Source organism: Grus americana, chromosome 1 (genome assembly GCF_028858705.1).
Source record: "Grus americana isolate bGruAme1 chromosome 1, bGruAme1.mat, whole genome shotgun sequence".
NCBI classification, from domain to species: Eukaryota; Metazoa; Chordata; class Aves; order Gruiformes; family Gruidae; genus Grus; species Grus americana.
In genome coordinates, this window is record NC_072852.1 from 90,308,773 (window position 1) to 90,329,473 (window position 20,701).

Sequence of the window (20,701 nt, forward strand, 5' to 3'; positions counted from 1 at the left end):
ACCCATCTGGGCTGCCCCATTGGGGCAAGATATGCTGCCTGGCTAGAGAAGCTGGCTGTGAAAGTACATCACATAGATGCCTGTGTACCCAAGAGTTGGGCCACTGAGGAGCATGAAAACAACCCACAGGTGGATCAGGCTGCTCAGATTGAGGTGGCTCAGGTGGATCTGGACTGGCAACATAAAGGTGAATTATTTATAGCTCACTGGGCCTGTGACACCTCAGGCCATCAAGGAAGGGATGTAACATATAGATGGGCTCACGATCGAGGGGTGGACCTATTGCACAGGTTATCTGTGAAGGTGAAACATGTGCCGCAATCAAGCAAGCCAAGCAGGTAAAGCCTCTGTGGTATGGAGGACAATGGCTGAAATATTTATATGGGGAAGCCTGGCAGATTGATTACATCACGCTCCACAAACCTGCCAAGGCAAGCACTATGTACTTACAATGGTGGAAGCAACCACGGGATGGCTGGAAACGTATCCCGTGTCCCAGCCACTGCCTGGAACACTATCCTGGGCCTTGAAAAGCAAGTCCTGTGGTGACATGACACCCCAGAAAGAATTGAGTCAGACAACAGGACTCATTTCTGTAACAACCTCATAGACACCTGAGACAAAGAGCATGGCATGGAGTGGGTATATCACATCCCCTGTCATGCACCAGCCTCCAGGAAAATGAGCTGCTAAAGACTACACTGAGAGCAATGGGTGGTGGGACCCTCAAACATTGGGACACACATTTAGCAAAGGACACCTGGTTAGTTAACACCAGGGGGTCTGCCAATCGAGCTGGCCCTGCCCACACAAAACTTTTACATACTGTAGAAGGGGATAAAGTCCCCGTAGTGCGCACAAAGAATATGTTAGGGAAGACAGTCTGGGTTACTCATGACTTGGGCAAAGGCAAACCCATCTGTGGGATTGCTTTTGCTCAGGGACCTGGATGCACTTGGTGCGTGATGCGGAAGGATGGGGAAGTCCAATGCGTACCTCAAGGGATTTGATTTTGGGTGAGAATAGCCAATGATTTAAATTGTATAATGTTAATTGCTAAACAACCCTGCCATTGTATGTCATCACTACTACAATTGCTATATGCTGTATCAATGTAATTATGGTAAGAATCACCCAAATTAATGAAGGATGAACTTTGAAACTGAGCAAAGTGTGGCAATGATGGAACTAGAACTGGCTTCAGCAACCAGCACCCAGCAGCTTCCTCAAAATTGACATCTTCAACCAGCAGAGTGTGGGCATGGGCCACAGATACACCAGCCACAAGCTCTAGATGCAGCATACAGCAATCTAACAGCACGCACCATCACTCCTGCCCCGGGAGACTGTTGTGATGGAGCCCAAGGTCATGGATTGAATGAACTGAACAAACATTTTAGCGGGATGGCCCATAGACTAAGGGAATAATATCTGCATATATATATATATGATATATCAAAGACAGGAACAGTGGTGATTAATTGGAAAGTGTATGATCTGGGTATGATGTAGATGGTATAGAATAAGGAGTGGGTGATGTCCTGTTTTTTTGGCTGGGATAAAGTTAATTTTCACAAGGAGCTGGGAGGGGACACAGGCAGGACAGCTGACCCAAACTAGCCAAAGGGATAGTCCATACCATATGATGTCAGACTCAGTATATAAAGGGGGCTGGCTAGGGAGGAGGGATCGCTGCTTGAGGGAGGGGGGGATGGGGGACAGGACACATGACAAGCAGGGCATCAGGTTTTGGATAGGGTGAGTAAATTGCATATCACCCGCTTTGCATATTCTCTTACAAGTGGTGGTGGTGTTTTCCTCTTCCTAGTAAACCGTCCTTAGTCCAACCCATGAATTTTACCTTTTTCTTCTGATTCTCCTCCCCATCCTATGGGAGGTGGGGGGAGGAGTGAGTGAGCGAGTGCCACATGGTGCTCAGCTGCTGGCTGGGGCCAAACCATGACAGTAACAAAGGTTGCGTGACAGGTACCTGAAAGAATTAAGCTGCTGGGTGAGCTGGTGCAGACAGGCTCACACGCACGCTGCTCAGGGTTAGCATTGTTTGGTGTTTGGAGCACGCTGTCAGAAAGCATGCCCTAAAATACTTGGGGTGGGCTTCCTCTGGGGCACATGTGGTGGTTCTGAGAAGTTACAATTTTGTATGTGTATTTTTAGTACAAGACTGTGTTGTGCCTGCCAGAGCGGTGGCGGTACGTAGCGTGATGTTGAGGCTGAATATTGCTTGTCCCAGGGTTGTGGTGAAAGGAGTATTGAGCGAGTGCAGAAATGTGGCCTGTTGGGGTAGCTGTCAGCAGTGAGAGCAGTGCCCTTCTAGAGGTATGAGACACCTGTGCCAGATAATTCTGTGGTAAGAATTCATTGAACAGTTCTGATGAAGCAGAAGGAGGAAAAAAAGTTTCTAGTTCGCTTTTCTGTTGTTAATGTTGGCTGTATCAGAGAGAGAAGTGGTGGAGCTATGGTTTTATCTCAGTACATATAAATACACCAAGAAGGCATGCGAAGTGAGTGTTAAGACTTTTATAACTGAGGCCTGAGATTTGTTTGCATTTGGGTCTGAAGTCTATATTTGTTCTGTTGGATAGCACAGAAGCTGGATACTGTTTTACTCCTCTTAGTATTATAAAATCAGAAACAAGTAGTCAAGCTTACTGTATGTCAAATGTGTTACTGACTGAACCTCAAAGTTGCTTTCCAGTTGTTCATTGCAAGCTGACAGTAGAAAGTCGTGCGCTATCAGCATGTAGCTTTGATTTGCTGATCTTCTTGATATTTTTTTTAATGTATATAGCTGTCCTGAACTGTGTAGATTTCCTTATTTTGTAGGTCAGTTGGATGTTAGGTGTTGCTCTGCAGCTGGTGTTCTTTTTCCTGTTCTGACAACAGACCTAATGAATATCACCAGGAAGAAAACTAGTTTTGTTCATTCTCGGGTTTCCTTTGGGGAGTAGTAGAGACCCATGCTATCAATACCTTACAGACTATTCTGATTTCCTATGTGAAAAATCAGGAGAAAGGATGTAAATGAGAGCACTAAGCTAATTTTTCTGTCTTTTAAAATGCTGAGGCAGAGACCCAGGTGGTCTCCAGTGTAATTTACCTAAGAACAGAAAGAATTCATCAGAAAAATGTGGTCTCAAGGGCCAGGAGACAAGGAGGGGAGGACTAAGAGGAACTCAGGCTTCCCTCTTTGTTTTGGTGATTCTGTCCTTGTGTTCTCGAAGACCGGGGCGGGGGGGGAAATAACCAGCAAAACCCCCTAAAAATTGTGGTTATTAATATGACTGCATGGTGCTTTTTTTCTTCTTGAACATCTCCTCTCTTTTTTTCTTTTTCTTTCTTTTTTTTTTTCTTTCTTTTTCTTTCTCTGTGGCTGAAGTGGATGTGGAAATCCTTCACCGTTAGCAATAAGGTCGCTGAAAACTCTTCTGTTGCTTCCTTAGAGCAGCCCTGTGCAGTACATGTGCATGGAGAGAAGAGGTTAGCCACTCTGTGTAGTGCCTGCTGGGAGGCACAGCAGCTGGTCATTCCCAGTGAACCCCGAGAAGCTCGGGGAATACATTGAGTATTCATCTTGTCAGTCCTAGGTCTGGCTCCCACATACATCCCTGTGAGTCAGCAAACTTTTCCAGAAGACACCTGGGCTAAACTAGAGGGAATGTAATGTTACTGTGTTCCTTCTGCCTGTGATGTCTCTCCATGGTCTCATATATATTTTGAAAGCTGGTAAAAAATGACCTTCTGTGTTTTTGTTTCTTCTTTTTGATCCATCCTGTTTTGTGTGCATTGTCTGTAATCACTGCCTTTGCTTTGCTTAGCCTCAGTTCTTGTTCTTCTCACACGTGGCAATTTTCTTGTGAGTTTTCCATATCAAAGTTCTCTTTTATTAAAATTTCATTCTTTCTCTGCTATGAGACTATAATAGACAAAAGTATTAGCATGGTAACTTTATAGCATGATGGCAGCGAAAGGCTCTATGTAAAAGGAGCTGTTGAAAGAGGACAGGAAACAGAACAAAGGATGGAATCCTCACAGACCTCACACTGAAAAACTGAACCTTTCCCTTGAAAAGCAGGAAGATTTGCTTCCTGCAGCAGCATGTGAGAGGGGAATACGGGGCAAAGACTGACAAGGTGGTACTGGCGGGCAGCAGACACAGAATGATTTCTGATGCCAGTCAAGTATTGTGGGGTTCATGCTGCATTGTGCAGAGCAATATAGCATCAATAATACTGTATTTCAGAAGAAAACAGTTTAATTCTTCAAAGATTCATGTGGCTTTCATTTTGGTGGGGGGAGCTGACTTGACTTATAGCCAGTGGAATCCCTTGCCTTGCAACTGTTGTTAATTTTGGTAGGAATAGAAGTAGTAAAGCCTGTGCATTGCCCGGCAACGTACACAGACATAACATGGGGTAGTGGTTGCACTTTCTGATCTAAAAAGAAAAAAAAGACTGGGAGTGGAGAGCAAAGCAGGAAAGTGATTTGCCTAAAATCATGCAGCTGGTTTATGGCTGAGCTAGTATCAAAGCTTAGTTTCTTAGTTTCTGACCAGAGTTGATTCTTGCTGTCTCTTTCATGTTTTTTTCATAAGTTCTTTTTACGAAGTCAGTGAAGGCACAGCAGTGGAGGACAGTAGAAACTAACTCTCTCCTTTTTTTTTTTTTCTTTGTCCAGGTTAAGTTTATTTTCTGACATTTGAAGAGCAAACAGCACCATGGCTCCATGAATTGCAAAATTGCAGGAAGTGTGGCAGCCCTCCCTACCTCCAGCTTTCCTTCCTTACTGTGACGTTCTTCTCGGGACCTTTGGTTTCATCCCCACTGGGCACACAGTGGGCTGCCTCGGCATCAGAGCAGAAGCAACAGTTTGCGGATCAGGGAGAGCCATGGCCTTGAGCTTGTATGTCTTTCACCTCTTCTATAAATTCAAAGTGTTGGTGCTTGTCACTTTGTGTTTGTTGGTGCTATGGGCCACATTCAGTTACTTTGTGGACTCCAGACCGGACATTTCTAAAGCTGAGAGCATGATGGAGGATTTCAGAAAGGTAACTAGCGTGGAGGACAGTCAAAAGGAAGAGAAGATCGAATCAATTGTGAAAGTTCCCACGGTGAAGTCATTTCAGGGTCACTGCCCGGCTCTATCTCCATACCTGCGTAAGTGATGGTGCTTTCGTCTCCTTTCCAACAAGTTAATCTGCTTTGGTGCTGCTGACTTAGCTTTCTTCTTAGTCATTGTACAGTTAGATGCTTTTCCTGTGAAACAAATACAACCCAACTGGTTGCAGTAAGTGCTTCTGGGTGAGGAAGCGACTTGTGGCACAGAGCGCCTGTGCTGGGTCCGACTGGGATAGCAGCCCGTATGGCGCTGTGCTTTGCATTTGTGGATAAAACAGCTTTGGTAATGCATCAGGGACTTGGCTACTGCTGAGCAGTGTTTGCACACTGTTGAGGCTTTGTCTCTCTCTTGCCTGGCCCCCTAAAATCTGGTAGGCTGAGGGTGAACAAGAGGTTGGGAGGGGACACAGCTGGGACAGGTGACTCCAACTGACCGAAGGAATATTCCATACCATGTGACCATACCATTTATCGTGCACAGCAATAAAAGCCCAGGGAAAGGAGCGAGTGGGGGTGTTCAAAGTTATGGTGTTTGTCTTCCCAACAACTGCTATACGTGCTGAAGTCCTGCTTCCCAGGACATAGCTGGACATCTGCCTGCAAATTGGAAGTAGCGAATGAATTTCTCATTTTGCCTTGCCTCGTGTGCAGCTTTTGCTTTTTTATTAAACTGTCTTTACCTTGACCACAAGTCTTTTCACCTTCCCTCAATTTTTTGCCTTTTCATTATTGATGTACTTTTGTCTCTCTATCTTGGCAATTGAAAGACTTCACAGCTGCATTACTGTTAGCTGTACTTATGGTGAAGGTTCAAATAAGTGACTTTCCTTAGTTTGCCCATTTTTTTAGTCCACTTTTTTTTTTTTGTCTTGATATTGCTAGCAGCACCAGGCTTCTGCTTTGCAGTACCAAGTCATTGTTGTCTTCCTCTTCCTTTTTGTGAACCTGATGAGGGATTTGTTTGGGAAGCTGGATTCTTCCCTCCTCCCCCATGTAGTCCAAAAAGCTGCTGTCTAGCTGCACACCCTGACCCCCGGATGTGTTTGCTTAAGTAAACACACTGTGGCTGTAGCTGTTGCAGTTGCCTGCATTGTTCTCTTTCATGGCTTGGCCGAGTCCAGAGGGGCTGGAATGATAGCTCAGTGGAAGAGAAGTGACGGAAATTTCATTTGGCTACAGATAGCCTTGGTACATTTTACCTTACAAATTTATAGTCTGATGCTTTTGTTCATGCTTTAAGTAGAGGTAATTTCTCACAGCCACAGTCCTTTGTCTCTTTCCATTTCCCTCTCCTCTGCTTTGCCCTGGCAGCTGTTTCTGACCAATCCTCCTGCAGTAGGGTGGAACTTCTTGATTTTTTTTTTTTAATATATTTTTTTATCATCAATCTATAATCACTTTAAGCAATTAAACACTCGATACCTGGTCGTTCCACTGCCCATGTAATGTCCTTGTAGCACTACTTTTCTCTTGGAAAGGCAGAGAAATCAACTGGGGCTTGAACCTTGGGTTTCTTATGCTGGTTACAGAGTGCTTCATTAGGTGACTGCACTAGCCATGACCAGAAATGGCTTGGGAAAGCTTCTTGTGTTTCTCCTACAGGAGGTGCCAGCAAACTCACCTTCAAAGCATCTCTCACACTAGAAGAAGTGCAAAAGGAGAACCCTCAGGTAGCCAAGGGCCGGTATCACCCTACAGAGTGCTCAGCATTGCAGCGTGTGGCCATCGTCATCCCACACCGCAATCGAGAGAAGCATCTGCTGTACCTCCTGGACCACCTCCATCCCTTCCTACAGAGGCAGCAGCTAGACTACGGCATCTACGTTATTCACCAGGTGAGGCAACTGTGCAGAGACATGTTTGGGTGGGGATGATGTGCTCTGCAGTCTGAGGAGAGGCATGCTGCTGCCTCTACTGTCTTACATCAGTCCTCCAAACCTGCTTCAAACACCTCTACTTGTTGAGGGATGCAGCGGTGCATGCAGCCATTGCTGGTAGCACTATGGGATCTCAGCTGCTGTTAGCAAAGCTGGGAAGTATTAACAACCTGTCTTTAACTGGTGTCCATTTCTCAGTCTAAGTAACTTACTATTTCTGAGTTAGCGTTCGAGGTGAGCATCTTTTGCATTACTAACGCAATTCACTTCTCTTGCACTATACACATACGTAACTAGGCTGACATGTTTTCTGTCTTTAAATTTGGAGTTGTTTGGATTGAAGGCCTCAGTTTGTATCTAGCTCTTCTCTCCCATCTGCTTGCTGGCTGTTGTGCTTGGTAAGCTGTGTATATCATGTGGTTGTACTTATTCTGCTGTCTCAAGCTAAACACGCCAGTTATTGCTTGTATGTACTTTACTTGCCCAGCAAGGGCTGTGGGAAGAAGTACTCGTGGCAGAGTGTTTGGTTCCTGAAAGATGTATTAATTTCTTTATTTGCCTTCTTTCTAGCTCTGCTGAATCAGCAGCTAAAATTTGAGCATACAGACTTGTGCCACATTGTCTTTCATCCAAGGTGCTTATGTTCTGGTCACATGAGCTAAAAGCAGTATAGATTTTCTTTTGTAATATGTTGTCTTTTTCTTGGCCTTTTATTGTTCTTTCTTTTACTATCACTTACATGTTCTGTTTTGACATTAAACAGATTTTTCAGACAGCAGAAGAAAAAGGTGATAATAATTTTCTTATTCCTTCTGTTTAGAGGCTAGAGTCAATTAACCACTATGAAGCAGTGCATTCTAGGTGAAAGCTTACACTTTTGCTCAATGGCACAGCAGAACAGCAACAAGAGTCATGGCAGGATATATACTTTCAGTTGCAATAGGCTGTTCTTCCATTGTTTAGAGTCATCATGTGGCCCATAGAGTAGAAAAACTGAGACTTTTTTCTGCATTAGTATGTACTGTAACCATACATATAACGGCTCACTAGCAAGCAGTGGTTAGCAATAAATCCTTGGGAGAATGGGCATATGTACTTTCTTTATTGAAATATGAGGTGGAGAATGGTTGTTGTCATGTTAGCAAAAAGTAATGTAGAAAGATGACAGTTTTGTCTGATGTGAGCAGCAGTGTTGAGTCTGGACTTGTTCTATCAGAGTTTTGACTTGGAGGATTGGAAGCTTTTGCTTAACCTTTCCATGTAGACAGGGATACCTAAAGTGGGTATAACAAAACTCTCTTTTATGGCAAATCCATTTTCACTCCTCATTTGTCATGTCATTAGTTGTTTTAAGTATCTCTTAAGGAAAGCTAAAAACAGGATTTAACTATTAAAATACAGAGTTTACTTTGGAAGAAGATAAGAAATGGGCTTTTTATATTTCTCTCTGTGAGCTGTTGAAGGGCATACTCCAGATCTCTTCCTTATGAGCTACTTGTAACATCTTGAAAATTGTGTTTCTCTGTACAAATGTGTGCATACATGAGTACAGCGTTGGGAAAAAATGTGTGTTTGTAATCCCTGAAGAGTGAATAATTTCTTTTGCAACATGAATTTGTCTTACGGTCAGTTTTCTTCTTCCATAGAAACAATTACCTCTTCAATAAAAGATGAGAATAAACTTTGCTATTTGTTCAGCATGTGGTCTAACATTGAAAACTGCCCTTCCTGGAAAGCAATTTTAGTTGTAGTTTGATGACCTCTGTGCAGGAAGCGGGCTGTGGGGCCTGACTGTACTGATGCAGGAGACAGAACTGCAGCAGATGGTAGATGCTGCTGCTGAACTAGGCTGGGTTTGATACTCAATGCAATTGAAGTTCTCTGTGTGTTCTTTACCAGTCATCTGAATTGTTCTGTTAACTCGATAACCTATGTTGTCATCATCAGGAGGAGATTATCTGATGGATATTTTCATATACAGCACACAAAAAAACCCCCTCAAAACCAAACCCACAACCCCCCCCAAAAAAAAACCAGACAAAACCACCTCACACAAACCCCAAACTACTCAAAAATTTGACATCATAGATTTTTGAGTGAATTGTATTTGAATTTTTCTGGGAAAAGTCCTTCCCTGACTAAGAATGGAAGCAATTAATTATCCCTCTCTTAATTTCTCAGAGCAGGCACTGGGCTGTATTTCCCTAACTGCAGGTATGGAGCCATAAATCCCATAAATCTTTGTGCAGGAGCAGATGGCTATTGCCATTGCAATGAATTGGCACTTTAGAGCAAAGCGTTCCTTTTTAGAATGATAAAATGTGCTTTGTATGTAACTGCTTTTCCCTACAGCTAACTGTCTCTGTCTGGCAAGGCCAGCTTCTTTCTCATCATCCATTGAGCCTCTTTCAGTCCAGGCAGCTTCTAGCAAATGTCCCCTTTCTCACAAAAACTGCTTTTTTTATTCTTTTAAGTCCATCAGGTTCCTAGCTCTTGAAAATTACTGTCCTGTCAGCTTCTGGGAGCACAGGGCTTGGCCCTCTGACTCCCAGGTGGGAATTTGAAGCAACTCACCGCCTTGTCCTTGGGAGCAGAAAGCGTTCTACAGGCTGACACATGTATACAGCACAGTAAAAAATAGCAAGATAAGCACGCCTGTTGCTTAAGAGTGGATGGTGTTGTGTCAGGTGTGTGTATATATGTATACCTCATAGGTGAAAAGTGGTATTTTTGAAAAGCAAAGACACTAACTTACAGCAACAGCAAGCAATGAAGATTTGTAGAAGTCAAGTGGAGCTCTGTGCTAGGGGGAGTCCCTGTGCAGCATAATTATTAGGTTGTAGATAGCAGTTAAAAATGAAGACCTGCTTTTTATTTCCCACTCTGCCACCTACTGTGTGACCTAAGGAAATACAGCGAAGTCTTTAAGCATTGCTGTCTATACTGAGTGTACAAGCATAAATCATCTGTGATGGGTGCTCTGACATCTATAAACCAATCTGTATGGGAATAATGTTTTTTGGGGGTGTGTGTTAGGGGTTTTTTGTGTTGGTTTTCTTTGTGGGTTTTTTGATTTTTTTTTTTAAACTTCTGTAAGCTTTACTGACACAGTTGTATGGAGAACCAGTTTGTAAACTGTTCACTGATACCTCTTTTGTTATGTAGCCTGATGGGAACTCTGGGACAGGAGCAGCAATAGCAGTGAAATTGCATCATGCAGCGTGCATACTTCTGCCCACATAACTGTAGGCTCTCCTGGCCCTGGCTGTGTTTGTTCATGACAAGTAGAGACTGAAGAAACTCTTTGCATCACTGGTCATTGATGCTGTATCTAATGTTGTGGGGTAGCTCTTTGTGTAGTTACTGCTGTAAAGGCTGTGACACGTGAATACGGTTGCGAACTACGCAATTTGAATAAATGCCCGGGAGCAGTTCTAGTTCAAAAGGTTTGACACCTTCTTCAGAGTTTTAGGCTTTTTTTTTCCATTCTCTTCCACAGGCTGGCAACACCAAATTTAATCGAGCTAAACTGCTGAATGTAGGATACCTAGAGGCCCTAAAAGAAGCAAACTGGGACTGTTTCATTTTCCATGATGTGGATCTGGTGCCAGAAAATGACTTTAACATTTACATGTGTGACAGACAACCAAAGCACCTTGTAGTTGGCAGGAACAATACTGGATACAGGTAGGAAATGAGGAATATGGAAGGAATACCAACTGGGAAATGCCATGTTACTGATAATGTTCCTCTTCTGATGGAGCTGTATGCTGGTATCTACCCTTCCTTCTGACACCAGGTTTCTGGTGGTAACGCTTTGCCTCCCTGGGTCGCCTTCTGACAAAAGATAACTGTACTGACATCTTTGAAGTCAGCTCCGTGGTCATCTGTATGAATGATCATTGTCATCATTCTGGTTTCTGGGGTGAGGTAAAGGGTGTTCTGAGAGGAAAGCAACGTGCCAGAGGTTGTGCAGAGACCTGTCAAAGCTAGAAATGCATTTGCAGTCTCCTGGTCCTGTGATTTGATGGTGTCATCTTACTGTTGTGCTAATAAAACTTGCCACTTACATTTTGCTGTTGAAGAGGTAATGTCTGATATTGAGACAAGTGTGAGAATTTGCCAAGGGATAGGGTTGTCCTTTAATTATTTGGCTGGACAGTGTCTAATACAGGATCATTCTGATTTTTAAATGGGTCCCCTAAGTGCTAGTGCGATATAAATAACTTAAAGTGAAAAGTCATGTTCAGTCCACCTCAGAGGAGAAAAAGGCTCCTGAGTTTGGTGAATTTAATGACTAGAGTGTTTTCATTGAACTTGCTTCTTTCAAGATTCACCTCTTATGTCACTCTCAATATTAATTAGAAGTGGGTTTTTCAAATGCTGATCTCAAAGTACCTTGAAGTAAAGCCCTGCTTCACTTCTGGGTTTCCTTTGTTAAATATATGAGAAAGAGGTGGGATGTGCAAATTCTTATACAGAGTAATACTCACTTTCCAGTCATTTAGTGAAAACTGGAACAAGCACAGATGAACTGGGCTCGTGACAGGTTTTGGGAGCGCTGCGCCTCGCAGAGGGGATGCTGGGGGCTACAGGATGGTCAGTGCACCAAAGCAGCAAACACTGCTTTGGTTATTTGGCAGGCATGTAGAATCCAGGCTAATAATGTGGCACAAAACTTGAGGTGCTTTACTTAACCTCCTGTGCTTTGTTACTGCAAGTGTTTTGCTTAGTTAAGCATGCAGGTGGATTTTTGCTTTTACTAAGCGGTGCTCTTACTGTTAATTTCCTCAGGTTTCTCCTGTTTGTGGAAAGGAGCTGTTAGTTATAGGTCAGCTTTAAGCTTTGGTTTTAAAGAGTACAGACAAAACGTTTTTGTTGTGAATACCCTGCACTGGTATTTGTTAGGATACTGGTAGTTTGAATGAGATTTGTACTTTTCTGTGTCACTGCCTCTGTTTACACATCTGTGAAGTGAGGATAATCACGCTCTACTTCCAAGGGAATTCCTGGTTATGTCTAGAGGAATTTGGATCCTGAGCTCAAGAACGATACCTAAACTGAGCTGAGACCACAGGCTGAAATCCCAGTTGGGTGACCTCAGTGTTTTGCTTAGGCTGAGGTGGGCACACCGAGATGTGTTGCTCAGATGAGGTTGAACAAACTGAAGTCGTAAGTGTTCTGCATTAACACAAAACATCGTAGGCAGGAATGTGGGCTTTTTGTGTGTTGCATAGGGGGGTTTGTTTGTTTTTCTTCCAGGGGGATATCTTCTGTGGTGAGCAGCCGTGCTGCTTTGGAGAACAAGTTTTAAATGCTTTAGAAATAAAGAATAGAGAATAACTCAGGTTTAGATCCTTTAGAAAAAAGGTTTATGTATTAAAACATTGAAGGTAAGGGTGGAAAAACTTCATCTAAGCTATTTCCTTGAGACCAGCACAACATCCTTTCCTAATGACCATTTTTATTGTATGGTTTCTTCAGTCCAATTTTAAAAGTCTCAAAAGAGTTGATACTCTCTTATCCCCAGGGAGGAGGTGGTTGAATACTTAAAGGTGCATTTTTACAGACTATGACACCTCGGAGCAATACATGCCTGGGCCCTGCCGGTTCTGCTCTGCCTGAGGAAGGTTGCATGAGCAGCAGCACTGTCCTGTTACAGCTCTGGCTCCTTTGGTGTCTGCCTCTCCAGTGGTCCAGGGGAATTATGGGGTGCACAAGCAAGCAGTGGGGGGGGTGTGTGTGTGCATGGGCAGTCAGTTCCCAAACCCTGCCAGGCTGCTGGAGATGTGGGACTGTTGGTGAGTTGCCTGAAACCCTGCAGTTGCTGTTTATGGGACCTCCTTGCTGTCCCTTCCACCTGTTTACTGTGTTTCTCTAGAGCACCCCTAGTAGAAGTCTCAAGGTGGTGATGCATAATTAGAACTTGATAAAGCCTCCACTACCTTGTGGTTGGTCTCCTCTAGGAGAAGAGATAAAGGAAGAGAGCAAGGAAGAGTAAAAATTCCAGAGGCAGAAAAAAAAAATGCAGGTAGAGCACATGAGAGACTGCATGTGCCTAGAACAATCCTTTTTTGTATGTTTGTATAGGTAACACCATCTTCTGGGAAGTAAATCGCAGTCCCAGCAAATGACAGTTGAGGCTTTTTTCAGACAACTGGAAGAATCCTTATGTACAGAGGCCCTGGTTCTCATGGAAGATTCTAATTGTTCTGATATCTGCTGGAAGGGCAACACAACAGTAATCCAGGAGACTTCTGAAGTGAATTGATGATAACTTCCTGACACAGGTGATCAGAGCTGATGAAGGGAGGTGTTCTGCTGAACTTTATACTTAGAAACAAGGAACAACTGGTCAGGGATGTGAAGGTTAGAAACAAGGAGGGAATGAGGCAGGATCACAACCATGGACTTTCTGTTCAGAGATCTGCTTGGAAGAATCACTTGGGATATGACCCTGGAGAGAAGAGGGGTTTGGGAGAGCTGCTAGATCTTAAGGGGTTGCCTCCTTCAGGCTCAGGAATGGTCTGTTCCTGTGTGCAGGAAGTCAGGCAAATGCAGATGGAGGCCTGCATCAATGAAGAAGGAGCTCCTGAGAACTTGAACAGAAAAAGGAGACATGAAAAAGGTGGAAGCAGAGTCAGGTGACTTGCAAGGACACACAAGATGCTGTCTAAGCATGCAGGGGTTAGGAAAACCAAAGCCCCTCCAGAGTTGAATCTCACAAGCAACATAAAAGGCAATGTGAAGGGCTTCTTCAGGTACATCAGCTGCTGGGAAGCGTAGAGAAAATGCGTGCCTGCTGTGTGGCAGGGGACCTGGTGACAAAAGACAAGAAAAGGCCAGGATACTGAATGCCTTCTCTGCCTTGGTTCTTACAGGAAAGATTCCCAGGCTTCTGATACCAGTGGAAAAGTCTGGACACCATAAAGCCCTGTGACCTTATGGGATGTATCCATGAGTGCTAAGGGAACTGTTTGCTGTCATTGCAAAGTCATTCTGTTATCTTTGGAAGGCCATGATGATTGGGGGAGGTTCCTGAGGACCAGAAGAAAACAAACATCACTTCTACTTTCAGGACAAGCAAGAAGGAGGATTTGAGGAACTACAGGCTGGTCAACCTCACCTTTTAATCCCTGGGAAGGTGATGAAGCAAATCTGTTCACAAGTCATGCCTGACCAACCTGATAGCTTTCTCTAATTTGACTAGTTTGGTGCATGAGGGTGGAGTTAATGGATAATGTTTATCTTGACTTATAGGAGACAGTGTCGAAAGCCTTAACATCCTCATTGACAAAGTGATGAAGTATGGACTAGTGAGTGGGCAGTGAGATGGACTGAAAACTGGCAGAAGTGCTGGGCTCAAAGGGTTCTGATCACTGGAGCAAAGTCTGGCCAGAGGCCAGTTTCTAGTGGTTTACTCTAGAGTTTGATACTGGGGCTGGTACTGGTTAATATCTTCATGAGTAACCTAGATAGGGCAGATTGAAAACTTGCTGAGGGAGCAAAAGATAGAAATCTTGGAGGGGTGGTTGATGTACCAGGGACTTTGTCAGGCTGGAGAATGTGGTTGGAGGCCAGCTGTCTGGAAAGCAGCTTTACAGAAAAGGATGTGGGCCAGCAATGTGCCCTCATGACAAAGGCCAGTAGCATCTTGGGCTGCATTAGGAGAGGTGTTGTCAGCAGGTCGAGGGAGGTGATGGTTCCCTTCTACTCAGCACCACTGAGATGATACCTGGAGTGCTGGGTCCAGTTCTGGGTTCCCCTGCACAATAAAAACTTGGACATACTGGAGCGAGTCCAGGGAAGAACCATGAAGATGATTAAGGGATTGCAGCATCTGACATGACAAGAGAGGCTGAGAGTGCTGGGACTGTTCAGCGTGGAGCAGAGACGGCAGAGGGGGATCTTGTCAATGTATACACATACCTGAGGGAAGAGAGTAAAGAAGGTGGAGCCAGACCCTACTTGGTGAAAGACAAGAGGCAATGGGCACAAACCGAAATACAGGAAATTCCATTTAAACATACAAAAAAGCTTTTTTTTTTTCCTTCTCTTGTGAGGGTGGTAAAATATTGGAACAGGCTGCCCAGAGAGGTTGTGGAGTCTCCATCCTTGGAGATGGTCAGAACCTGAATGGAAATGGTCCTCAACAACTTGCTCTAGCAGACCCTGCTCTGAGCAGAGGGGTTGGACTAGCTGATGTCCCGAGGCCCCTCCCAACCTTAGCAATTCTGTGATGCTATGACAGGAGCAAAAATCAGTCAGGAAAAATAGTCTATGAGGGAAGTTGCATGTGGTGTTTTTGGGGGGTTTTAAATTAGATTAGTAGTAAACCAGAAATAATAATAAGCACTGCACCTTTGCTTGTCTGGATACATTCTAACCTGCGCAATTTGTTCATCTGTTTAGATTCACATACATCTAGAAATGAAAATCTGCATCTATGTACGCATCACCTCTGAAGTTGGCAGTGGCGATGAATTAGAGGCTGTGTTGTAATGCTTACCTTAAGTGCCAAGAAAGAGGAGGGTATCATAAAAAGCAGTTAGCAAAATGGTGTAAGATAAATAAGCATGGTATGTAAATATCTTTAAAAGTAGATGCAGTTTCAGGAAGGAAGGTAGAAGTTAGAAATTCATCTCCTTCAGAGCTGAACTCCATTACATTACATTATTAAGTAACTTGCACCTGTACCTTACCTTGGAATTGGTCCTGCAATATCCCATAGCGTGTGCCCCCTTGCTGTGATCTGATCTCATTCCAAGTTTTTCAGATTCAGCTCTAAGACAGTCAATGGCTTGCTGTCATTATTACAAAGCCTCCACTGTATCAATGCATAGCTTTGTTCCTTTTCTACTCTGATGAGTCCTTGAGGTGAGGTGCCTTTTTGGCTGGCAAGGGGAGTCATGTAAAGGGAGAGAGAAAAACTGTTCTCTGTTGGAGGGTTCTGGTCTAAACCAAATCACCATCTTTTTGTGAAAAGAGGAGAACAAGACCTACCCCATGGATTTGTGCACCCTTACCTCTGTGAAAGACAGGTCTGCAATCCAGAGTTTCAGGGTGATGTTTTCTTTGTTGGTAGAACTTGACTTTTAATTCTTCATTCTCTCTTCTTGTGTACTTCTAGGTTACGGTACCAGGGATATTTTGGAGGTGTAACTGCTCTAACAAGAGATCAGTTTTCCAAGGTGAATGGATTCTCTAACAACTACTGGGGTTGGGGTGGAGAAGATGACGACCTTCGAATCAGGTAACAAATAAATAAAAGGCTAGAGGGAAATGGGTGTGTGAGGGGAGGTTTTGATTTAAAATATAAAAAAATTGGTGTGACTTCACACCTAGCCTCCAAAGGTGGAACATGACAGGAGCCTTCAATGCAAAGCGGTATCCCAGTGTGGATTTGGAGCGGGAGACGCACTTCTGTGAACAGTTTCCTCTGAAAGGGTTAGGCATGCCTGAGGCCTGGTCCTCTTCCTGACAGCACTGTTGGCTGGGTGTGGGGTTTTGTTTTGGTAGTTTTGGTTGGCTTGGTTTGGTTTGGTTTTGTCTCAGCTACACAGCATTTGCATTCTTGCTTAGAAATCGGTTATAACCGAAATAACAAGATTGAAGTCTGAAGTGTGACTTGCCAAAGAGACACAAAAGTATTGAGTTCTAATACTTTGCAAGAGCATGGGAGTGGTTTAGTTTTGGTGGGATTGGGGTTTTTGCATTCATTGAGTACCACAATTTATTTCAAGCAGGGCTCAGTTTGCATGTGGGTGATGATGATGATAGTTAAGATAGTAAACAAGTTGAATTTTAGAAAGACTGCATGTATAGGCATATGCCCTTTGCTCTTGTTAAAACTAGTTTTGCAGATGTGCCTGTTGAAGTAGGAGAGGCTTGTTAGTTTGAGAGGTTTACTGGGACAAAAGTCAACAAAACTTTTATCTTGATCTTCTACCTGTTGCCTAGAAGGAAGCCTCTAATCCTGCATTGCTGTTAGTGAACGAAGGGAAAAAAACAACAACAAACCACCCCCCCAACCCTGCAAGCTCTGCTGGCAGAGCCTGTCAATTTGTAACTTGGGTGTACTGTCATTCTGACGTGTTTATCCTTTTCAATTGTTTAAATATGCAAACAAACATTTGGGGGACATAAAATTCATACCCCTGGTGATAGTGAATAATTACACTGGTGAAATCAAGTGTGTTAAAGTTAGGAACTTCCAAATGAAAGTTTTTCTGTGTGTCAGTTGAGCAGATCAGTCAGCTGTGTATCAAGAAATCTAAAAGGACATGGATTCCTGTCCCTCCTTAATCACAGGGTTTTTTTTTTCTCTCTACCCCCTAGCTAGACACACCACCCTCTTCTTCTCTGTGACCTCTTGGGAGCTGGCTTTGATAGTGGTAGGGGATGGCTTGGTACCATCTTATTCCCCAGCTTCCTGAGAAGTGTCAGTGAGTGAGCAAAGGTGATAGTGGTGTTATTTCAAATGTTCCTGTGGGCAGCAGAGAACCAGCTGTGTGGCGCATCAGGAGGATTTACTGAGGGTCTCCACAAGGTTTACAAGTGGCTGGAATCAAAGGGGCTACAAAGATGATTAATGAACTGGATCATCTATTGTATGAGGAAAGGCTGAGAGAGCTGGGTCTGTTTAGCCTGGAGAGGAGAAGACTGAGAGGGGATCTCATCAACGCTTATCTAAAGAGCAGGCATCAAGAGGATGGGGCCAGACCCTTCTCAGTGGTGCCCAGTGACAGGACAAGCAGCAACGGGCACAAACTGGAACTCAGTAAGTTCTATTGCAATATGAGAAAAACTTTCTTCTGAGGGGGACCGAGCATTAGGACAGGCTGCCCAAAGAGGTTGTGGAGTCTCGTTCTCTGGAGATATTCAAAACCCACCTGGATGTGATCCCGTGCAACCTGCTCTAGGTGATCCTGCTTTAGCGGGGGGATGGACTAGATGATCTCCAGAGGCCCCTTCCAACCCCTACTGCTCTGTGTGATTCTGTGATGCTTGCTTGTGCATGGCACCTCATAACTTTGCAGCTGTTGTGGTCTTGGTGTGGAAGCCAAATCGTATGACCCAGAGTGCACACTGCAACTGGACTTGGCTGGTGTCTTTTCTCATGGGTAGGTCTTGCACTGGGCTGGTGACAAGAGTTTGCAGCAGGTGGGTAACGGGAAGCTTGCTGTCTCAGTGGGTTTGTATGGAGATCCTTGCAGCCTTCCTCTGTGAAGACAGCAGATGGCAGCATCCCCTTCAGTATCTTCAAGAACTCGGGGCCAGTGCTCTAGATCGTACTGTTCTGCCTCTATGCTAAATGTGAAGGTCTCCTTTGGGCCCTTTCCTAAGGTGTGCATCACAAAGAGATTTTCAGATCATTTGTTTGATAATTTACTGCTACAGTCATTGGAAAGCTATAGGAGCTCAGTTTCTTCAATCCTTGGCTTCCTATTGCTCTTTCAGATGCTGATGTGACTAGCAAAGACCTGGGCTATTCCTCAATTCCATTGACATGAAGCTAATAACCCTTTCTGCTGACAGAGCAAAATTGTGCTCCACAGATATGCTTAAGGCCAAAAGCTCCAACCAAGTACCTGATGTCAGACACTTAAATCTGTGCATGGGGCTTAGTGTTTCTGGCACTGTTCTCAGAAAGAAATTTTTCTTCATGTCAACAAATAAAAATTTTGCAGCTGTCTGCCAACTATTAAAAAAGATTATTTCTTTTAAAGTGGCAAACTATCAAGTGTAGGGGCTTTATTGCAGGAGTTGAGATGAACTTGTTGCAAAATGTGTGGAATTTTGCTACAGACCTCCTAGGTTTAATACAGGGCAGTATAAACTAGACCAGATGATACTAATTTAAATGTACTCTGTTGTATAATGTGTGCTTAAAGCTCTACATGATCTCTAGTGTAGTAACTACCTGTGTCTGTTCAAAAAAAAAAAAAAAGGAGTATCGGTCATCCTACTGGACTTGTCTTCCAGAAACACAACTGAGCCCCATTTCTCTGGTAAAATGGGTTGTGGAAGAGATGAAGATGAGTTTCCTACAGTTCTCTGTGCTTGCTTCGATGGCATCTACAAGAGATTAAGTCTCCAAATGTTGTAGTTTTTTTTCCTTAAGAGCTTGTTTATAGGTGACATCTTGCTCATGGCACTATTTTTTTCTTCGAGGGTCGAGATGCAGAAGATGAGAGTGGTGAGGCCATCTGCAGATATAGCCAGGTACACGATGATCTTCCACAAACGAGACCATGGTAATGAAGAGAATGGAGAGAGGTGAGTCAAAGACAGTGTTCCACCTTGCATTGTTGTGGTACGTGGCTAGGAGCCAGGCACCTGGGGGCCACATTCTTTGCTCTAGGCCAAATAGGCATTTTGTGGTACCCAGAGGTTTTGGGGGACACCACTGTGACACCATTGTTCGCAGCTCACAGCTGCTGTTCTGTGCACGAGATCTGCCTAGAATTGACTGGTTGATGTTTAGAAACTTCCAAAGTTATAGTTACATGGATGTGATTTGAGCAAATGATTTCAGAGATTAAACAAAAGGACTTTTTTTTCCCCATGGCTGATTGTCCATGCTGAGGACAGGAAATACAGAATGGCTGTACTTCTGCCTCTAATTTTACTAGTAGTGGGAAAGAGCTCGAAATTCCTTTCCTATGCATGTCGGTGAAGATTTTCTCCTCTTTTGTCCTCAGGATGAAGCTTCTACGTCAGGTATCTAAGACATGGAAAACAGATGGGCTGAACTCTTGTTCATATAAACTACTCTCAGTGGAACATAACCCTTTATATGTCAACATCACAGTAGATTTCAGCAGGGAGCTGAAGATCTCCTAAGGGCAGCTACTGCAGGTTACAGGAAATGGCAACAGATCATATCTGTGGCTGCTGTTACAGCAGACGACTCCTGGCACTTTGCTTGAAAGAGTACTTCAGTAGCACAGAAGAGTTTTTCTTCACAGTATCTAATTGGTTGAGAATTTCCTTTTGTGAGGACTGGAGATAGGAACTGACCCAAGGGCCAGGTCCTTGTGTTCTTCTAAGCACTTTCTGCTGGGATGTTTGCAAAAGTGTCCTTGTTTGTGCTGGTCCACTGGAAGGACTTGAACTAAGTCTCCTGAAAAAAAAATTTTGTCTTGCAACTATTCCTAAACTTATTGTTGTAGGGGGGAAGGCAGCCTAGCACTGCCAAGACTTCAAAAGGAACAGGCCAGTCTTTTTTTCATTAAAAGCACAAGAATTCTTCAGCAACTACAAACTTGCTGAGAAAAGCTATTTTTTTCCAGCCTGAGGAAAAACTGCTTATATGTGAGGGAAGGGCAATAATGGTAATAGGCAAGATGTTGTTAAAAATCTCTCAATAAATACACTCCATTGAATTCAAAAGGCTTCTTTTGTCCTTCGTGAGCTCAGCTTACCCTGTTGTGGGACTGCTGAAGTGTCCTGTAGCAAAAAAAAAAAAGTCTCAGTTCTGCAGTAGGCTGTAAGTGGTGTGTTACTCTGGAGAGATCTGGAAGGAAATGCACTGACCAACTATGTCAGATGGAAAGAAATTGCTGTCCACACTTTTTAACGTTTTGGGCCATATTGTTAGCAGAGTGCATATTTGTCTATGTACCCAGGCCACTATTATTTGTGATTCTGGTAGTTAAAGTCTGTGGTTAACTGTTCCAGTATGCT

General features: G+C 43.7%; 1 protein-coding gene across 2 annotated transcripts in view; it reads left to right on the forward strand.

Moving 5' to 3' along the window:
- The window catches only part of B4GALT4 (beta-1,4-galactosyltransferase 4), a 39,071-nt gene extending 18,664 nt beyond the window's left edge, over positions 1-20,407 (forward strand). For both annotated transcript variants that reach the window (XM_054829484.1, XM_054829493.1), the window contains exons 2-7: positions 4,696-5,174; positions 6,738-6,970; positions 10,512-10,699; positions 16,143-16,265; positions 19,187-19,291; positions 19,717-20,407. In XM_054829484.1, coding sequence (XP_054685459.1) covers positions 4,907-5,174; positions 6,738-6,970; positions 10,512-10,699; positions 16,143-16,265; positions 19,187-19,291; positions 19,717-19,858 — 1,059 coding nt within the window. In that variant the 5' untranslated portion in view covers positions 4,696-4,906 and the 3' untranslated portion in view covers positions 19,859-20,407. The remainder of the gene's footprint in view (positions 1-4,695; positions 5,175-6,737; positions 6,971-10,511; positions 10,700-16,142; positions 16,266-19,186; positions 19,292-19,716) is intronic.
- The last annotated feature ends 294 nt before the right edge of the window (positions 20,408-20,701 follow it).